General features: G+C 39.8%; 3 protein-coding genes across 3 annotated transcripts in view; 2 read left to right on the forward strand and 1 right to left on the reverse strand.

The window, feature by feature from the left end:
* Positions 1-934: 934 nt before the first annotated feature.
* LOC119720733 (probable palmitoyltransferase ZDHHC24) lies at positions 935-7,297 on the forward strand. The gene is made up of 2 exons (XM_038190558.1): positions 935-1,084; positions 4,500-7,297. The coding sequence occupies exon 2, from the start codon at positions 4,501-4,503 to the stop codon at positions 5,356-5,358; it is 858 nt and encodes a 285-aa protein (XP_038046486.1). The 5' UTR covers positions 935-1,084; position 4,500; the 3' UTR covers positions 5,359-7,297.
* Positions 7,298-13,002: 5,705 nt separating this feature from the next.
* LOC119720046 lies at positions 13,003-17,182 on the forward strand. The gene is made up of 5 exons (XM_038189556.1): positions 13,003-13,389; positions 13,854-13,923; positions 14,364-14,430; positions 15,634-15,788; positions 16,506-17,182. The coding sequence occupies exons 1-5, from the start codon at positions 13,210-13,212 to the stop codon at positions 16,571-16,573; spliced, it is 540 nt and encodes a 179-aa protein (XP_038045484.1). The 5' UTR covers positions 13,003-13,209; the 3' UTR covers positions 16,574-17,182.
* Positions 16,627-18,458, reverse strand: part of LOC119720045 (mucin-4-like) — a 64,144-nt gene continuing 62,312 nt past the window's right edge. The window contains exon 46 of the mRNA XM_038189555.1: positions 16,627-18,407. Coding sequence (XP_038045483.1) covers positions 18,354-18,407 — 54 coding nt within the window. The 3' untranslated portion in view covers positions 16,627-18,353. The remainder of the gene's footprint in view (positions 18,408-18,458) is intronic.

An 18,458-nucleotide genomic window follows, 5' to 3' on the forward strand; every position in this document is an offset into this window, starting at 1 on the left:
CAGGGGGGGGGGGGGATCCATAAACCATTTGGCCTACATCTGAATATTGAACCAATTTTTTTTTTGCTGTTCCGGTCAGTAACAGTCCTGAACATTTCTCAACAGCTTAACTGTACGCCTTGTCTGTGCATGAAATTTTCACGTATTATTTTCCCTTTCCCGCATTACCATTCTTCAGTGCCCACCAGGTTCACTCGATCGCCCCCCGCAAAAGGACCCCAAATGTTGCCCCTTGCCAGAAAAGTATTATTATACATCAACATTGAGGCAACCATTTTGAATTGTAGGTTGCAGACCAGTAAATAAACTGCCATGGGAGTGCACGCCGGCCAAATCACTATTTGCATGCCGTCAAAGTATCCGGTTTTGTGTGCCATGAACTCGAGAATTTTTGAAGAAAAAAAAAAGAAGGGCGGAAGCCATGCAGAGGATTGCGAGCTCGTGTTTCTGTGAAATTCGGATAATACTAGGCCATATATTAAGGCCAAAAAAAAAAGTCTCCGGTTTCAAAATGGCGATTTTCCACCCAAAAAGCCATCGGTTAACTCCCCAAAAAAGAACAGAAAATGAAAGATGATGGAAAAAAAAGCTTTAATTTTATGTGTCTCAAATATTTTGGAGAGTTTCTCATAATTATATTTTGTGATCTGCAAAGTCTACCTATATCCTATATCGATACATGCATGGCATGGAGGAAGCTTCCTCCATGATACATGTAATAGTAAATAATGGATTTATATCGTGTACTTGGTGTTATTTCCAACGTGTACATGTTTTTTTTTAAATTATGCACAGTATTGCAGATATATCGCCACTCGACCAATCTACCTCGTAACCGGCTAGGCTACAGAGTCACGGCGGTTGATTGCCCTCAACAAATTTCTCAGTGCTTACATAGTACACGCGCCACGCTCCACTGCACTTCCACTCCTCATAGCTGGCAACTGCAGGTGGTGAACTGGTTCGTTTGGACTGATTTTTTGTCAGCAACCCCAATTCCTTCTGTATTGCTTCGTTATCAAGTCAAGGGGACTTCCACTCCGTATCTAGTGTGTAGCCGGCAATAGGTTACGTCCAGCAATAGGTACGTAGTAAGTTCGGACATAGATATATTATCGATTCCCTTCCGTTTTGCATTGGTTTGCTTTGTTCTCGAGGGACCTCCAATCCGTATAGCAGCGTAGCCGGCAACAGGGACTTGGTTTGGACTTGAATTTTCTAGCGAATCCAACCGCGTACACGTACACGTAGCCAGAGTCCGTGGGACGAGGCCTTTTTTTTCGCTCGCCACGCGGTCTGGTTCGCCGAATTTTATAAAACTTCACAGACATGTAGATTATGATGTACCATGTCGAAAAAACTTTGTTCCCCGGTCCACAGTTTGTTTGAGAATGAGAAAATCTGGGATAAAAACGCCGGTAATTCTACATGAGAAAAAAAAATAAGAAACAGCGCCCTCTATTGATAGTCAGAAACCTTTTCTCGCGCAATGGCCGTCCGAGTTCGGGCGGTCTGTTTTTGACGCGAGTATTTTTATTGTTCTCGCGTGGGAACACGACCCACGAACACTGCACTCGGAACATGATCTCACACCACCTACCCGTCAGGGTTTGCAAAAATGATATACCCGTGTCAAAAAGACCCGCCGAACTGCAAAAATGATATACCCGTGTCAAAAAGACCCGCCGAACTCGGCCAATGAGTGCTTGCTAGTTGCTAGATGATACTTCTTTCATATTATATTCTAGATTTTTTTGTTATTTCTCATCGTGATGCCAAAATATCTTCGTTACAGTTTTGTCGAACATGAAATGATCAACTTTTAAATTTAAGATGAATGTTATGTATTAGCTACAGATACACAGATTGGTAAGATTAAACCCCAGATCACAATAATTTTGTGATCTCTTATCTCAGGGTAACATATTTTCAATAATAATATAAGTTCACGCGTAGCATCTGGTGGAGCATCTGAACTTCTGAAACATCTTTTCAAAATGTTTTGCCTGAAATTAAAAAAAAAAAGTAATACAAATTTGATGCAGCCTCAAAAGAGGAAGCAGGTGGGCCGTTGGGGTTTATTGGTGGTTCTCGCGGAATGGATGGAGCAACAACAAAACATGAATCGGTTCTTAAAACAATATTCAAAATAATAAAAACGGTAAGACGGTTTCGGCTGAAACAAATTGCAATAATGCTGCCACTCAAAGATTCCGAATAGTGGAATATAAACTATTTTCTCTTCTTGAAAAAATGTACAAACAGAAATTGGGTCTTTCAATTTAATGAGACTTTCGATGCATGTTACAACAATTATGTAATCGGCCTGTGATGTATGCAGGTGCTTAGCTCGTTTTGTCAGCTCGTTTTGTTGAAAATAAACTAGTAACTACATTCAGTACAGATTGAACAAACTTATGTCATCTAAATACCATTCTTCTTGTGTGGGGAAAAAACTATGAACGTTAAAATTGCCCCCCCCCCTCACAAAAAAAATAAATAAATGAAATCAAACTATATTATATTAAATAAATTTGTATTTCTTTTGGTGTTTACTTAAACCACATTGCACCTGGAATATAGACAAATTACCAAAACGGTATTTGCAGTTATTGCCGTCTTTATTTTTTGAGTCTTTTTTTTATAAAAGTCTAATCAGAAATATAATCAACCTAAGTACATTATGTACGAAAGAGAACTTGCCATTTTTTAGTGGTTTTGTAATAAGACGCTTCAACTTGTATATAATTCCTTATTCAAATTCTGCGTCACTGCTATTGAAGGGGGGAGGGGGAGGGGGAGTGTGTTAAAAAACTTCACTTATGACAATATTTCTGAAAGACAAACTGAAAGATGCGATTAACCATGCGATTTTCATCTGCAGTACGGTTTAACTATATTTTAATGTAGTTAATAACATTCGATCTTAAAACTTGATCATTTCAAGTGAGACAAACTGTAATGAAAAGGTTTTGACATCCTGATGAGAAATAATGACAAAAATATAGAATATGCTTGTAATATGAAGCTTAAAAGAAGTATCATCTGGCAAGCACTCATTGCGTTTCGTCCTGTTTGCAGGGCGGGGGTACGAGCGAAGCATTGCGTACGAAACGGTTTCTGGCTGTGTCAATAGAGGGCGCTGTTTCTTACGTTTTTTTCTCATGCAGAATTTCGGAGTTTTTGTCCTAGATTTTCTCATTCCCAAACAAACTGTGGATTGGGGAACAAAGTTTTTTAGATATGGTACATCATAGTCTACATGTCTGGAAAGTTTTATAAAATTCGGCGGACCAGATCGACTATCTCGAAAACTAAAGCGTTTTCAGCCTCTCGTCCCACGGACTACAGATGACAGGATGCATTTCCGAGTGGCGGGGTATTCTGGAATTACTCCATCACGTCCACTCCATCTCCAAAGCAGTCCACCCCTTCAATTTTGCTTATGTTGGCTGAATAAGATCGTAACACCTAAACGTTATCAATTAAAGAAAATTGAAAAGTTGAACAAAGAACTTGAAGTTGAAATTGACTTGAAAAAAAAAAAATGACAACCTCTTGGGGGCCTCAAGCCCCCGAGGCGCCCCCCCCCCGGTTGTGCCACTGCGCTGATTGATTATGCAAGACAACCGCATCTTGACTGCTGGATTTTGACAAATCAGCGGGTACTTTCTATATCGGGTCTTCGGTCATTCACCCTGTGTCGTGATCAACCACACGTTTAGTCCTGATTTGGGAATAAAATGACGCCACGATTTAGTAAAGTCGACTCCGATTGGCTCAGGAGCGAGATCGCATAAATATGCATGCTTTTGATATATCAGACGTTATACAGGAATCTATGTAACGTGGATAACGGGTAATACTCGGACTAGGCGTGAACCTGAGACCTCCAGATAACCGTCCCGGTGCTCTTACCCACTGAGCTATCCAGCCCTACAAGATTTATTTGACTGCCCCCCATGTATTTCCTTTCCCCCAATTGCCCACCCCCCATTTTTTTTTAAAGAGTCTGGCGCCGCCACCGTCTCGACACCATGGGAACGAAGTTGCACAACGTCAACTTACAGAATTCGAAAGATGGGATTTTTGCGTCGGGTGATGTATATAAAATTAGGTTTTGCCCTTCACCGACGTATAAACACTGTATACTCAGTGTGAAACCTCAAGAGTGAAAGTTGGAAAAATATTGATATATATCACCCCAAAGGAATAAATCCCATCTTATACGAATACTTAATGCGGTACCCGCTGCTATGATTAGATTCGAACCAGCCAACCGATCCCGTTAGGTTACACATATACACTGAATATACAGTGTTTATACGTCGGTGAAGGGCAAAACCTAATTTGATAACTTACAGAATGTCGTTGTTTATTTTTTTAGCAGGACTATGACAGTTTGGTCCAGGTTAAACCCATATGTCTTTCATAGAGATGCTTAAAACGTTGTTCACTTTCAGACGTTCTCTCGGTTCTTTCTCCATAAATCTTTGCAGAATGGTTCCCATATTCAGCTGGAAAAGAACAGTTCCCAGAACTATGGTGAATCGATTTTCAGTGCTTGTCTCAGCCTGCGAGATATTGGTAGAAGGCCTCGCAATCTTTGTGGCACTACCGCGGGTATATCCTGAAGCTTCAAGATCCTACTGGCTGAATGTGCTGCTAGGGCTTTTCCTTTTTGCCAACACTCTCGGCAATTTCATAATGACCATCGGAGTCGACAGTTCATCTGGAAGTGTACATTTGCCATCTATTCTGAAACCGGGGTGGAACTACTGCCACCGCTGCCAAAAGAACTCCCCACCACGCTCCTACCACTGCAACGAGTGTGGACTCTGTGTATTGAAGCGCGACCACCATTGCGTCTTCATGGGTTGTTGCATAGGTTATGCAAATCAGCGATACTACCTCATGTGCATCATGCACATCTGTATTCTGACAATCTATGCAAATTACCTTAATATGGACTTGGCCGTCAAATGCATTTCAGAGAATTTTAACCTGTTAACTTTGATTGCATCCTTCACACCAGTGCTTGCTTGGATTTATGGGGTAACCCAGCCGGTGTCGTTTTTCATTGCGTTCCAAAGTATCACTTGTCTGTACTGTTTTCTTATTTTTACAGTCCTATTCTTGTACCATTTACATATCGTCTTACGAGGTCAGACAACGCATGAGTTCCGGCGCCTTGATGATCGGTCATATGACCTGGGTTGGATGCAGAACATCCGCGACGTGCTTGGCACTCGCTGGTATCTTGTGTGGATCTCTCCCCTGATCACATCACCGCTTCCAGGTGATGGCGTTCATTTCAAGTCTGAATCTCTCTGTTTGGAGGAAGTCAAGGACTTGTGAAAATTAAAGGATTTAGGTCAAAGGGACAATTTTGACCAAAAAGAAATATGAACAAACAGTAACTTTAAAGGTGCGAGGTAGCATACAAAACACAGTTAAGTGAAGTTTTGACCTGTTGCATTGTTTTGGGGTTTTTAAAATGTCTCATTACGTATTTACCTTGAAATTACAGAATGTGTATATTACCACCACAGAAAGCATTGTACAATAATAAGAAGTAGGCCTACTTGGACTTATTTTAGACCAGCATTTTAATGTAGTTTCATCAGTATTTTCAGCGGTGTACTGCTTAAATCTATATGTTAAAGAGAACATGACAATCCTTCAATGATAGATTTTTCCTGATATGATAGTTGCAATTTATTTCATTTCAGTAGAAACATTTATATCAATACTTTACACAAGCAAGTCAAAATAAGTTTAGAAGAAAAAAAAATTGGTATAAATGTATATAAATAATGATAGTACATAATTTTTGTCTGAGATTACAAACGACTGAAAATGTTAACAGTTGTGTAATTTGAATTCCATGGAAAGATACTGTAATTTTGTTTTAACAAGTCATTGTCGCGCTTCCGTCATCCAATTTCGTTAGTGGCAACCTGAAAAGGGAAAACTATTGTTTGCTGTTGATTCGTGATGTCATGCAGTGTTCCTTTTAAACAAATAAATCCACAAACGAAGAGCATAATTCACCGCTTATTCATTAATTAAAAGAACTAGAAAATCCCCCCAAATAAATATATATAAAATAGTCAGACATGTCCGCCTCTTTCCATGGTCATCTTCACATAGATTTAGAGGCACATCAAAGGGATGTTTATGTTAGATTACCTATTTTTTGTACCGAATACATATAAATAAAACGAGTGGATGGCATCTCACATAAGTCCATCACTAAGTAAAAAAGGAATGAAAAAGTGACCCGACCGTAACTTTCAGCTTGCCACAAATGAAAGTGCATGACCGGAGCGAGATAAACTGACCGAATTAGTTCAAATTGGTATAACATATAAAATTGGTAACAATCATTAATCGGATTCAGCAGGTTCGATTATACGTTTTATTGTTTGCAAACATTGAGCGCCATTTTGTATGGGCTGCCGCAAGTGCATGCATATATTGAAGCCGTGGTTTGCAACGTATTTTTCCCCAAAAGTACTCGCAACACCCTCATAACATATTCATTATTATAAAGCATGTTTAGAGGTATTTTGTATATATTGTTTTATTGTTTGCAAACATTGAGCGCCAATTTGTATGGGCTGCCGCAAGTGCATATATTGAAGCCGTGGTTTGCAACGTATTTTCCCCCAAAAGTCCTCGCAACACCCTCATAACATATTCATTATTATAAAAAGCATGTTTAGAGGTATTTTGTAGCGGTTGCTGATTATTTTGTATTTCCAACCATCAAATAATATTTTTGTATAATTAACTCTTTTTGGCAGTATTGGGCCGTCCATAGTTCCAAAATGTGCCAACCACGCGTCGGCGATAGAAAGGTCTATTTGTATATACGAATAGCCAGTTCTCGCAATACACACCATAATGTATCACCAAAAGTCGTTTTCTGGCCGCATTTCTAGGGGTTGATCGTGGCCTACTTATGCCATTTAAGTCTCTCGGGTAACACTTTAAAACAATATATTGCCATTGCAATTTCATTGAGCACGTATTAGTCGTTTAAACGTATGCACCATATTAATTCCCGAATGGGACTAAAATCCAAGCTCACGAAATTAAATGCACATTTGCTGGCCTTTTTCATAATGTACAGTTGAATGAATAGGCCTATACCGTGAAATATTTGTATAATTCTCTGCTTAATAGCACCACACATGTGCTTCATGGGGAAATGCCTAAAAGTGCCAATGTTTTTTTTTTTTTTTTGGGGGGGGGGGGGGGACAGTTTTAATACAGTAGTATGTTTCATTAACATTTTACTACAGGAACATGTATGTACAGGATTCAGAGATAGGGTGATAATGTGAACAATGTCCCCCTGTTCTTTCCACTTTGCATCATTGTGTATTATTGTTTATGGCTCAACATGAATTTTTTTGGAAGTAAACAATGTTGTAAAATAACTGTTCAATTAATTAATCAAAGCTATTCATACATTTTATTAATTCATGTCTTTTATTCATTAATCATAAATCAACAACAACAACCAAAAGACATGGAGGAAACCTAGAACATCATGAACATGAAAGACGAATCAAAAGAAACAGTCTAAATGTCAATGAAGCAAGGAACTAGAAATTAATGTAGAAGTAAGAGACAAATTGACAAATTAAATAATTAACAATTTAGCATAACAAGAAAAGCATAACAAGAAAAGCATAAACCAGGGAATAACGATTGCTTGGCTAGGTCAAGGGAATATTGATGAGTGGGATGGGCGATGTGAAAGAATACCTTAATCTTGAGAATCAATCCAAACGGGGCTGTATTTTGAGTAGAAGATTACGAAGGATGAGACCAGTGCTGTTTTTGACAGGTGAGTGGTGAGTTGCCGTATTTCGGTTTTTGTCATCAGATTGAATAGGGAGCGGATTTGTGTTTTATTGTTTTCGTCTATGAAGCCTCTACTTCCTATTTCCAAGGCGATGAGTTTGGAGTTGAAACCTATCTCACGCAAATCTCGTGTTAGGTTGGCATATTTTTGCATTTTGTAGTCATGGCTTTTAGTTATGTTAGTTTCGAATGGTACCGTTAATTCAACTATGGTGATGTCTTTGTTATGTTCGTCTGTTATGACAATGTCTGGCTTAAGTGTGGTTGGTAGTATGGATGGCGGGATGGTATTGCCGCCAGGAGCATGTTTACCATCGAGATCGGCAAAGAGTTTGCGGTTAGAGCAGCTGTTGTACATTTTGTCTAGGGATTTACAGATTTCCAGTAAAACATTGTTGTGGCGATAGGTGTAGCGGCCTTGATTGAGCATTACTGGGCAGTAATTGAGGACATGTAACAATGTTTCCTTGGATGTGCAAAGTGTGCACTTGGGGTCAACTGACTTACCCCAGAGGCAGAGATTGGTATTGACTGGTAGAGTATCTATGATTGCATTGAGTCCAAAGCGAAGAATTTTCCGAGGTAAATTATACATTATTGATTTCCAAGTGATGTTGGATTTTTCCGTTTCCATAAGTTCTAGGAGACGGCCTTGTTTAGCAAGGGATTTGATTTTTTGATCCCATGTATTAGCAATGTCCTTTGCTACGGATGACTTGATGACTGTTTTGAGTTTGTGCAAATGTTTTCCCGGGCTATTGTCTTTGGCCGGTATTTCCTTCAGAGCTTTTTGGAGAACGTTTTCTGAATAGGCAGTAACGGAACATTTTCTAGACCGGGATGATTCGCGGTGTAGTTTGGAGTCTAGACATTTGTTAACCATATTGTCTCCTTTGATTCTTGTGGAGGCATGAGCTAGGGCATGACATTCTCTGTACAAGAACGTGAGTGATTTGATCCCTAATCCAGAGTTGGAATGGAGGAGGGAATTGGTAGCACTTTTGGGCAGTCCTCCCCATTTTTTCAGGTACTTATCGATGTTTTGATCGAGTGTGTTTAGATCAGTTTTAGTTATGTCGTGAACAGTCAGGCAGAATCGTAGTGAAGAGAGTAGGTAGTTACAATACACCTTTAGTTTGTACTCATCACGGATTTTAGATTCATCTATTCTGTTAAGATACGAAATAATTTTCTGCTTAATGTGGAACATTGTGTCGCGTGCTTTCCCACTGAATGTTATTATCGACCCGAAAAATGAGTGCGGTTCATCTTTAATTGTTGGGATCAGAAAATCGTTGATTTTGAAGATTTTTTCTGTAGGCTTGCCGCTGCAGAGAGACAAGGATTTGCACTTGCTGGGTTTGAGAATAAGATTCATTGATTGAGCTCGAGACACAATGTTGTTGATTATACGTTGGTGCGATTTAACATTGGTGGTTATGAGATTAAAGTCGTCGGCAAATGGGGTACAGATGAATTTAGTGTCATCTATGGTATACCCAAAACGTAACTCTGATTTGATGTATTGTACCAGGGGGTTAAATGCTATTACAAAGATAATGGGTGACAGGGGATCTCCTTGGAAAACTCCCTTTTTGAATTGAAAGATTTCACTATTCCAGCCAGGTCCCCTAACATAGCCTGTCAGATTGCTGTATAGGTTCTTGATATAGGCCTGGATGATGGGAGGGAACTTGTTTCTTTCGAGTTCATGATAAATAAGATCGTGTTGAACACTTCCAAATGCATCAGCAAGATCAAACCATGTAACATGCAGTGTTTTTTGATTGGCTTTGGCATGAGATATGAGCTCATGCATGGTTTGTGTGTGCTCGATGCATCCGTTGATACCTTGTATGAAAGCTTTTTGCATAGTAGTGTCGATAAGTTCATTGTCTATGAGGTACCTATTAAAACGTTGCGACAGTAACTGGTGATAGATTTTGGCTACGCAGCTGTTGAGGGCGATCATACGGAAGTTCTCAGGCAGAGATGCTTCTCCTTTCTTGTGGATGAGGCTGACTTTGCAGCACGACCATGATCTTGGCGGTGATCCAACTTGCATGATCCGGGAGAAGAGGGTGGCCAGGAAATGATGAGTGGCTGGTAGCTTTTTCAGAATTCCGTAGGTGATATTGTCCGGGCCAGGGGATTTATTTGATGACTTGTGCTGTAGAACTGATTTGATGTCCCTCGGCCGAACCGGTGTGAGGTCAAAGTCCGTGCCGTCATCGGGTACTCGGATGTAAGGGAACCAGTTGAGATCGTTGTGGATGAAGTGGGCTGAGGAGGAGTATTTCTTTGTATAATACTCATTTGCACAACATTTTGTGAAGGATGGCTTGGTAACGTCTTTGTACAGTTCGCCTTTGGTAAGGCGCTTTGCAAATTCGTAGAAATTGCTGTGAAATAGTTTCTCTTCGTGTTCAACGTTTTTCAGATCTTTGGTTTTCTTGAAGACTTTTTGAGAGCACTATAGTGTCTGTTCGCTTCGTTGAATCTCTTGCGGTTTTCATGTGTACTGTTTTTTCCAAACGCTCTTTTCCTCAATTTGTTCATTTCCTTTTTGGCATTGGTGAGTACTCGGGGGTCATGAGAAACATACCCCGTGTGCTTATCTGATTCAACTAGTTCCGGTTTTCCTTTGACAAAGTTGAATAATGACTCTGTGAACACCTCACCTGCTTGTGACGGAGTTATATGACCCGACGATAGGTCGAAATGGAGAGGGCCAAGTTGTGTTTTCAGTTCCTGGTTCCAAGTTTCCCACTGTGAGCGAGGTAGGTTTGGCGTCACAAACCTGAGTGGCATGATGCGTGACAATACACCATGACAGTAGGACCATGGGTTAACAATGGGATGAGTTCCATGGTTGGTTGCTTCTGAAAGCACTGTCCTGTCTAGAGTAGCTAGCAGGGCCAAAATGGTGACGACAGTGGCACCCGTGGCCATCTTACAGCTGGTCCAATGAAGAAAATTGAAGATCTCGGTTAATCTTGGTTCTTGGAAGTGATTCCTGTCTCGCAGGGTTCCTGACTTCGAGGATGAGTGGATATTAGGATTTGGGATGAAGGAGATGAGTATAACTGGGCACCAAAAGCAATTTTTGCATAGGCTTGACGGAGCCGTGGTGTCCAGATCTACATCCAGATCTACAATTAATGGCTTTATTTTGTTTAAAGTGTTTACGGAGCTTGTTGTGTATGAGATTTGAAGGTTTGCATGGTGGACAGATACTAAAAAACAAGATAAGTTTGCGGTAGCACCATGTGAATCAATCTCTTTTGTGAGTATGTGTGGTTCTGAAAAGAACCGGAGGGACTCAACGTTTCGAAAGTAAGCTCTGCCCGTCGTCAGGAGAATGAGGGATTCCAACAATGATGCGATGTTATAAGGATGGGTGCGATGAGGCGTGAGAAGGATGCAAACTAGTGAAGCTCGAAACCGGCGAAGCTGAGAAGGATGCAAGTCGACTGAGGGATGCTGGATGATCACTGGAGCGTCAAGGTCGGCGTGGGAGACACGCTGGTCACGGGTGGTGGTGATCTTTCTATCCAAGGATGCAAGGGTGGACCTGGTGAAACTAATGCGGTGGCGGAGTAGAGCAAAACTCGCTTTGTGCAAGAGTTTGTAGTGTAATTTAAAGCGTTTTAAAAATAAGACAAATAAAAACAAATTATTATTATATCTACCGTGACGGCCCCCAAAATTGAAGGGGATCATTTTTATAGGCATTCTATTTACGTTATGAGCAATGGGTTATACTTGGAATATGATTTATTCATAATTAATAATAAAAATGAAATGCGAATTTTCAAGGAAAAAAAAACTCGAAGTTGGTTTGGCTTTCCATAGTTGAACGATTTCAGGAAAGTTTAAAATTTGGAAAGCAATCGCCGCTAGAGTCCTTATTGGTTAAATTGATTGCACTATTATTTTGATAAACATGCGTACGTCGCGCACATTCACAACTACGGTGCAAAACAGAGCAAAGTTCGGGCGAGGATCGACAGTCGGCTAGTGTTAAAGCCGGAGTCCATCATTTGTAGCTATCCAAAAAAGAAACTGGCGTAATTATTGTTGAAAAACATACTGGTTGAAAGATAGTAAGGGGACTAAACTCCCTGTGAAATTATTCTTTCTGGCAAGCTGTCATTTTGAAGAAATCAACGAAAGAAGGCATTTCCAACGGTGCGTCTTAAGAAGCACCGTAGGAAATTTCCTTGGTAGTTCGTTTTGTTATCCGGTTCGTTAGTGTGACGTCATCTCAACTTAACACGTGCGCACTTCACACGACGTTGCATAGCACGAATGGAAGCGGAAGTTAACGCACATTGAGCGTTACGCCAATGGGCGCTTGTAAGTTGTAATCAGTGGTGCGTGCGCGCGCGTGTATGACGAAGTCACTAACGAACCGGATTCGGCGCAGCGCGCGCAAGTATTGGCACGACGCACAGGCGCGCGCGCCCTCTATAATTCGTCGGATAGTGCGCGACATCGCTTAAAGCTGTAATTCAAAACAATTCAAAACATGATTTAGCAACTTTTGATTTGAAATTGAGATCCTAGAATGCTGTTTTTTTCTCGGAATATACAGCTGAAGCTGAGCTGAAACTTCATCAGGTTAGTTGTTTAGTATCCTTCATTAGGTTTTGAACACTTTTGTTGCTTCAAGGGAACAAAATGCACAAATTACAAATGATGGACTATGTCTTTAACTTGACGTAACCTACGCCATGGTAGCAACGCGCGAACGCCTCTACGTCAATGGTCAAAAGTGCTGGCTCCTCCAGGTTCCGGTTCCAAATAGTCGAGTACTGTCCAACTATCGCGGTAGAATCGTGTCAACGCAGCTTGTGAAATACTGTTAATAACATGATTATACAAATGCCAACGCGCAAAATATGAGACAAAAAAACTAAACGTAACTGCGTGGTTGTCTAAGGGGCGTGGCTAATTCGCAAACGGTATTAGGTCAATCCTTTGTCCGAGCGAAGTCGAACTGTGGTGAACTATGGTTATGGTCATTCTATACATATGGTTATTATGGTCAACTATGGTTCGCGCCCAAGCTTCTTAACAATGCTTAGTGACGTCATAATAACATATCCCTTTGTTATCAGTACGCATGTGCGCTTTTTACATACGCGCGGCGTCACACAGAGAAAATGTATACAAAAGCGAATGTATTAAACACAACTTCTGTTGAAACCTTTCAGAAATACATGTAATAATTCTATTTAAAAAAAAAGGCAGAAACAATTAATGAATCATTTCGAGCTCTTAGTTCTTAAGACGTTTTTACTAGTAAAGGGCTAACCTGCTGCTGGAATGGCAAACGTTTTTACAAGGCGCTATCGTCGGCCGCGCACCACAACGCTGTCGGACTTTTCGTGCACAAACGACCAGACAAAGCAGAGAGCTATACCGAGGATTTTCTCCCCAACACGGCGGCAGAATCCCCATTCGATTGGTCTGGTTTACCAGAGTCCGTACAACAAGGAAAACCAAGTAGGCAAAAGGAAGTATTGTTTTTTTTTTAAAGACCTGAATAACTGAATAGTTTTCTCGCATATTAGGCCTACTTTGGTGAAAAAAATAATCCACCAAAATACTAACGAATTACATAACATTTAGAATATCGACATTCGTAAATTTCCAAGTCTTAATTCACAATTCTCTGGCGTCATTTTGACCACCGCAGTTAAAGAAAATATGGAATAATAATTACACTGTCTACAACAATTATCTTAACTTCTTGTATCACTTTGTAAGGAACTGGGTATGATTTCATGACAAGGAAATGGTGCTGAAAATACAGTGGTCAGCCAGGGATACAAATAGGATTCTGCTCGGTGTAGGCTAGGCCTATACGCATGTAGCCCTACTATGCCACATATCAATGCAGTTTACTACCCCAATGTAGTAATAAGAGAGATGCCATTTTTATAAACATTTTTGTTTCATTTGATTAGACCTTTGGCATCTGGAGCCCCGACTTCAACCTCATCCGATCCCGTTTTCCCGAAATGTTTAACCACATACGTGAGTAATCCCCCAATGTTTTGTAATGTTATAAGCGCAAAATGAATAAATGCAAATTGTTGATGATATTGACTTCATACGTAGCTCGCTTGCTGCCATTTTTGATTGTACAACGGGTTACCGAATACCCGATGAAAGGCGCCCGCTAAATGGTGAGAATCTCGATGTCAAGACGGATCGAGCCGGTCTTGTTTTGCATAATCGCCAAATCTGCACGAATATCATATACATTTGCTGTGCAAGGGTACTCCCTTGCATTAATATATAGTCCATAGACTAAACTTGGCAAAATGAGTTTAATAGAAAAAAAACCCTAGGCCTAATTGTGTATACACGAAGATTGTTCGATTTCATTGGTTTGTCGATTGCGTAACAGTACATTATCATGCGTATATATAACTGTTTAATTAGGCCTAATGCACATCTCTTTTGGCTTCTAGGAAAAACAAATTGGACCTGTTGCCGTGGCAACAAGGAGGTGTCTCTGCCAAGAGCTCCAAGTGGTTTGTAAAATAACTATACTCTGTTGAATAATACCGGGAATGAACTATACACAACATAAAACTTTATGACGGTTACCGGTAGCTTTGCGCAGTTCATTCCATGCAAATGCGTAAATTCCAGGGATGGAAAGGCTATACTCAAACGATTTTCCCTGAGTTGTTTGCACCGCCCCTAAAGACTAGTAAAGAGCAGTGTCAGTGCAAAAGGTATTCACTTTTGAATGAGACATCGACCAAACTATCCGCCCGGTATATATGTACACATTTCGAATTGTTTGGCGGTACGACACTAATTCAGGCGTATTTTTTGGTCGTTGTGGTTGCAAAAGCGACCCCAAATAAAAACATATTATTCACAGGGTTGAAAATGTCCCAACTAGATGTCTACAAATTTACTGTCAATCAGCTTAATCGGCACCATTCATCGTGTACCGTGGGTGCATACGCACCCCCACCCTGAAAAGAAATATAAAAGGTCCAAATTTTGAATTAAAATGAAGTATCCGTTTCATAACTCCGCTCGTACCCCTCCACCCCGGCCTGAAAACATGGCGCTGGGACGCTTCACAGAATCTTGTGTAGGAAGCTGGGATGGCATTTTTGGGTAACCTATCATGACCTATTCAGGGTGAGTAAAAAAAAAAAAACGAAACCCACATGTCGGGACTATTGTTTTATTGAAGTTCTGCATGTAGCACTTTCAAAATCTAGGACATAAAAGCCCAATTCAAAAGCTTTCTTTTAGTACAAGAATCATTCAAATCACTCATGTATTTTTCAAGTTACGGAATTTTAAACACAACTACCGTTTTAAAGTTCTGTCCACGGATCACACAAAAGGTGTGCGTTCTTTCAGCAAAACGAAAACAATTCACACACATCCCTATGTAATTTGTTTTCGTTTTGCTGAAAGAACACTGAACTGTTTTGTGATCCGTGGACAGAATCTTAAAACGTTGGTTGTGTTTAAAATTCAGTAACTGTACGTGATTCGAATAATACTTGTACTAAAAAAAGCTTATGAATGGAGCTTTCATATCCTAGATTTTGAAAGTGCTACATGCAGAACTTCACTAAAACAATGGTCCCAACATTTGGGTTTCGTTTTTTTTTTACCCACCCTGTATAACGACTGCAACGGGATGGAAATATTAAAAGCAAAATCGGGACGACAGAACCAACATTTATTTCCCTTTTTTCCCCAAAGGCAAACCCCCGAGATCCACTACACGTTGGATTCTACATCTCGACGAAGCTACGTGGAACCAGCTAGCGCCTTCCCGCAACTCATGGATACAAAACAGCGGACTACCCGATTTGGTAGCACACCATATGCTTGCACGGTGCCCGCAAGGGGTATAGGTAATGTGGAAATGGTTCGATGGCTCAGCCTGAAGCCATCCTGTTATTTACAAAGGGGTCTATCCGATATTCCCCAATACCAAAGTTCCCTAATACCTATGTTCCCCTAAATCCTTAGGGTTAGGGTTAAGGTTAGAGTTAGGGAACATAGGTATTGGGGAACATAGGTTACACCCAATTACAAAGACACGAGAATGTATAGGGTTGCAGGCTCATAAAAAAATATGAGCGCTCTATTTGGCAAGGAAGTGTACTGCGTCGTTTTTCAAAATGGCGATAGGCTTCAGGACCATTTTAAGTGGTGATCATCTTCGGATGGAAATTTTTCCTAAAAATCATCAGTAACCCCCCGAAAATTGACAAGAAAATGAAAGATGATGGAATTAGCTTTAATTTGATGTGTGTCTGGAATACCTTGGAGAGTTGTGAGTATTTGTCCTGAATTTTTGAAGTGAGGGCATTTATCTTTGGGGTCTATGGCAGTTTATTTACTGGTCTGGAACCATAGGGTCGTCTACGTTAAGAATTCGTGTTGTGAATTGGAGTACTCCGGTAGTTTAACACAGCCTCCAAAACGGAGGCTGAGAGCCAGGTATTGTTCTTAAATCGTGAATTTATCAGAGTGAAATAGACTTACAGCTGATATAATGACTTGTATATACCGTTATCTTTGTTGAAATTCCAAATATGCACAGGCTTTTCTTAATTTCATTTCAGTTCCGAATGTTCTTCCTCCAATCACCTGTGATGAACCGGAAAAGGAAGACGAAAGACAGAAGCTGTAATACTACCTACGCCGAGCTTGCATCTCAACAAACAACACTTTGCATTCAAACAATTACATCTTTTCTCTTTTAATTAAAAATAACGTTATATAGGCTACATTTTTATGTAAAATAAGCTGCAAATAACGTGTTTCACTGTGCCTTTCTAATTTTAAAATTGTAATCACCCAACTAAGAGTAGGCCCGTAAGCAAAGGAAAAATACGTACGTAAATAAAACGGATATAGCGTTGTGTTGATGCTAAAGGCTTCCAACTACACTGTAACAATAGGGTTGAAACTGTAGCTGCCGGCTGTCGGTTGGTAGACGGCTACTCAGATTTAACTCGATTTTCGTGACGGTTTGTTTGCACGTTTGACAAAATTAGGGATATGGCTCCAGGTAATATTTTGTTGTCACATGCCGAATATAAACCCTGTGGAAGAACTATTTCATATCACTGTAACAAGACCTTTTGAAGATATGCATCCCTAGAGACCAATGACTAATAAGCATTGATGTCTTACATTTTGTACATTTTGAAGAAAACTTCTGTTCGAATGTACCGGTATGTAATTCTACTTGATCCATATTCTGAAGGTTGATTGATTAAACCATACAGCAAATATACAAGAATCAAACACTCATTTTACTGATTCTGCAAAATTCTGCAACGACATCAGCTCGGGATCTTATTTAACCACCCATAAACCTAAAAAAAACCCGGCATCGATTATATACAAACTGTTATAATTTGGGAAAAACAGAAGCTAATATTATTCAGGGTTATACATCATAGACGGTTCACCCATGCATCCTACATTATGATATCACTATTATTTTCATCATTGCAATGAAAAAGTCGAAGAGATTAGAAACATATTGGACGTTTTAGATTCAACGAAATTGAATGACCAAAACATGCCATAAAAAAAAATGAATTTGCTTAACTCAAACTCCACATGAGACTAATTTCCCAAAACTACAGGACAATTCAGAATGCTACATTCGCAAAATACACTGGACCAAATATGAAATGTACAGTATTGGTGTAAATTCGAGACGAAATTAACAATGGAGCCGAGCGACAGACAAACTTATAGTATCTGTCAATGGAGTTTAAATGGTACAAGTCTTAAAGTAACTGAGAAAAGCTATACATGTAGTGGCATAAATTCCACAAATCTACAAGGGGTATATAATGATGCTCAGGTGACCTCACTGTGCCTATACAAGTCTTCTACATTGTCTGAAACATCTATAGGACTATATACAATGTATTAATATACCAAATAAAGGAATGAAAAAAAGGAATAAAATTCACCATGCTTATAGTCCTAAATGTTATATATAAGTACTACATATATTGTATTATCAGGATTAAAACACTTTTTTAATCTAAAGCTGGAAAATGGAAAAGAACAGAATACAAAAAAAAGAAACATTACCAAAAAAAACCCCCAAAACCCAAAACACACAGCCACATGGCTTAAGTATTTCAGAGTAAATTCCAACCAACATTGCTTCCACGTTCTAGAATAGTCCACCAATTCCACCGGAGAAAAATGGAATTACAATTTAGATGTGTTAGGAAGACAAAACAACACTATGTTAATAGGGCTAATGTTGTGTCATTATGTAATAAAGTTTGCAGGCAATGATATGCCCTTACAATTACTCTGATTTGCAAAGATCTCCTTAGATGTACCGAAATGCTTCACTGCTAAGAACTGAAATCAATAACATTTTGAGGACAGCTGTTGGTATGTATAACTGGCGAGTGGAATGTTTTATTGGTGGTCTAGCGGTAGACATTTGGGTTGTAAACCACTCGGCCTGCAGGCGGGTCATCATACTGTACAGGAAAAAAAGAAGAAAAAACACATCCATATCAAAATGTATACAT

This window comes from Patiria miniata, unplaced genomic scaffold (assembly GCF_015706575.1).
Source record: "Patiria miniata isolate m_02_andy unplaced genomic scaffold, ASM1570657v1 HiC_scaffold_9, whole genome shotgun sequence".
NCBI lineage: Eukaryota > Metazoa > Echinodermata > Asteroidea > Valvatida > Asterinidae > Patiria > Patiria miniata.

What these genes read in the sequence shown, in the direction of transcription:
- LOC119720733 (XM_038190558.1), top strand. Translation starts at nt 4,501, where the DNA reads ATGGTTCCCATATTCAGCTGGAAAAGAACAGTTCCCAGAACTATGGTG.
- LOC119720046 (XM_038189556.1), top strand. Translation starts at nt 13,210, where the DNA reads ATGGCAAACGTTTTTACAAGGCGCTATCGTCGGCCGCGCACCACAACG. An exon ending in CGAAATGTTTAACCACATAC is followed by an intron (nt 13,924 to 14,363) that starts GTGAGTAATCCC and finishes TTTGGCTTCTAG; the next exon opens with GAAAAACAAATTGGACCTGT. An exon ending in CCAAGAGCTCCAAGTGGTTT is followed by an intron (nt 14,431 to 15,633) that starts GTAAAATAACTA and finishes TTTTCCCCAAAG; the next exon opens with GCAAACCCCCGAGATCCACT.